At 42.2% G+C, this 2,503-nt stretch overlaps 1 protein-coding gene across 1 annotated transcript in view; it reads right to left on the reverse strand.

The window, feature by feature from the left end:
• The window catches only part of prdm6 (PR domain containing 6), a 48,003-nt gene extending 45,932 nt beyond the window's left edge, over positions 1 to 2,071 (reverse strand). Inside the window, exons 1-2 of the mRNA XM_056464214.1 lie at positions 2,022 to 2,071; positions 1,439 to 1,862 (exon numbers count right to left, since the gene is read on the reverse strand). Of these exons, the coding sequence (XP_056320189.1) occupies positions 1,439 to 1,856 (418 nt within the window). The 5' untranslated portion in view covers positions 1,857 to 1,862; positions 2,022 to 2,071. The remainder of the gene's footprint in view (positions 1 to 1,438; positions 1,863 to 2,021) is intronic.
• Between the last annotated feature and the right edge of the window lie 432 nt (positions 2,072 to 2,503).

The following is a 2,503-nucleotide window of genomic DNA, read 5'->3' on the forward strand; positions in this document are numbered from 1 at the left end:
ATTTGATGCACTTCAGCATGATGATGCACTTCATCATTACTTTATCACGAGACTAGAGTGTATACTATAAAATTAAAATCAAATTGAATTGCATAAAATTGTCGCATTTAAAAACGTGCTAAATATTAAATTCCTCTTTAAAAAATTAAATAAGCACAGCTCAAACTTCGGCTGCTACTTCTATAAAGACGCGAGTGATTTTTTCCCGGTGTTTAGTGATGCGCGTCTTTATAATCAGCCCGGTGTCCGGAACATGTGCTGCTCTGCGTTATAAATGAGCTCCGCTGCGCTGAAATATGGCCTCAGAATTCCGCATGTAGATAAAGAAGTCTCGCTGTCCCCGGGAGACACACATGTCCCGCGCAGGGATGATGAATGTGGGCCGATGGAGAGGATCGATCCGTGATCCGGACTCACTCCACAAAACTATACAGCAATTAATTGTGTGTTGTCCGCTCATCCCTCATGCGCTGCTGCATTTATCGATGAAGATCTGCTGATCACTGTCCCACTTCTCACAATCACAGAGCGGATCCCCTCCGTGCAGCAGATCATGCACTAATTAAATATCGCAAAAAAAAAAATAATAATAATCTACGATTCATGAAAGGTCGCACTCGGAAAAATCTAAAATATCTTCTTGGATGTCGTCGACTGTTCGTCCAATTATTATTATTATTATTATTATTATTATTATTATTATTATTATTATTATTATTATTATTGCATATAAATTATTCGTTAATTAAATGTTGAATAAGTAATTTAATACAGTCGAATTTGAACTCAGATAATTTAAATAAAACAAAATCAGCTATTTGATAAAGATGCGTGTTGCAATTTAGGCCGAGATTAAAACATGTTTATTCGTGGATTTGTTTTTATGTTATTTGCATATACCATTTGAGTAATAATCATATATTCGCTATGTCGTGTAAAATGTCTCACACTCATAATTACGCAGGAAAAATAATAATAATAATGGAAACCCCGTCAAATCCACATGTTCTCTGCATAATTAAAAAGCTCGTTTTGTGATGAATTAAAAGTAATGCATAAACAAAAAGTGCTTTATCTTAAAACTAAAGTATGCAAAAAAAAACCAAACAATTAAAACATTTTAATGCGCAACAACAATTAAACTGGCATTTCCAGAGGAACTGTTTGCCAACTCGTGTGTATCCTCACCGCTTATTATTTTGTCCATGTTCATGAATTCTAAGTGCGTTGATGTATGTGTTATATTATATAATATGTATATTTTAAATATTTATATTTAATGCATGTCTAAGTATTTAATTAAAGGCTCCTCCAGTAAGTGTTTTGGGTCATTTAAAGCACCGCTGTTCAACTGAACAAATAAAAAGTTCCCCCGGCGCGCCGCTAAAGCGTGTGTGTGTGTGTGTGTGTGTCCGTGTGTGTGTGCGTGCTCACATACGGTTATTGGTGTCTCCGTTGTGGCTGTTGAGCGGGATGATCTCCATCCTCTGCTGGCCGTACAGGTAGTAGTCCAGCTCCTCCGAGCTCAGCTTCAGCCGCGCGCTTTTATCATTCTTAAAGTTGGTCGACAAACAAAGTTCTTTGGTTTGCGGAGGCGCTGCGGTGCCGTCGGTGCTCAGGCTCTGTCCGAAGATGGAGCAGGCGGGGGAGGCGGTGGAGGAGCTGGAGCTGCTGCTGCTGGAGCTGGAGATAAGGCTGGCTCTCTGCAGGCGGAGGCTCTCCAGCGGCACCGGCACCGGAACCGGCACCGGCGGCGGCTTCAGCGGGCTCTGCGGGAACAGCTGCTGCCAGTGCTGGATGTAACTCGGGTCCACTTTGAGGAAAGCAGAACCGCTGGGCTCGCCGGGCTTCAGCATGACCGACTGAAACAGATGATGGATGACACACTCTCATGTGCTCCACAACTTTAGCTACAATAACACACACGCGCACACACACACACATATACACGAGCGCGCGGTGAAGAAACCCAGATGTTGCGCGCGCTTCTGCGTGTCGGATGAAAGTAAAGACACACTTACCCGGTCAGAAGAGTCCAGGCTGTGACTCTCGGACACTCACACCATCACAGTATTGACCGAGAGATCCGCGGTGCACGAGCGTCCTCCCACAGCCACGCGCGCACGCGCATCAGGACAGACGGACGCGCGCTGAGCATCTGGCACACCCGCGCTTTTCATTCAGCATCACTTTTATTTTACTCTCTCTCTCATATTTTAAAATAATAATAAAGTTCATCTAAAGATCAGTCTTTAGATATGCTTTCTTACATAACTCATAATTGCTGACTTATTAAGCTCGCATGGGAACAATAGAAATAACTCTCGCTCGAATTATAAATCATTGTCAGAATGTAATATTGGAGTTTGCATGATAATTAATGACGCTTTCAATCGGGTATTTGATAATTGCATTATTTCCTTTAGATAAGACTCTTCTCAGTGGTTTTTCCCAGCCTTGTTTCCATGCGCTTGAGAAAGTTCCAGCTGTCCGCGTCTCTGGA

The sequence above is a fragment of the Danio aesculapii genome, chromosome 8 (genome assembly GCF_903798145.1).
Source record: "Danio aesculapii chromosome 8, fDanAes4.1, whole genome shotgun sequence".
NCBI lineage: Eukaryota > Metazoa > Chordata > Actinopteri > Cypriniformes > Danionidae > Danio > Danio aesculapii.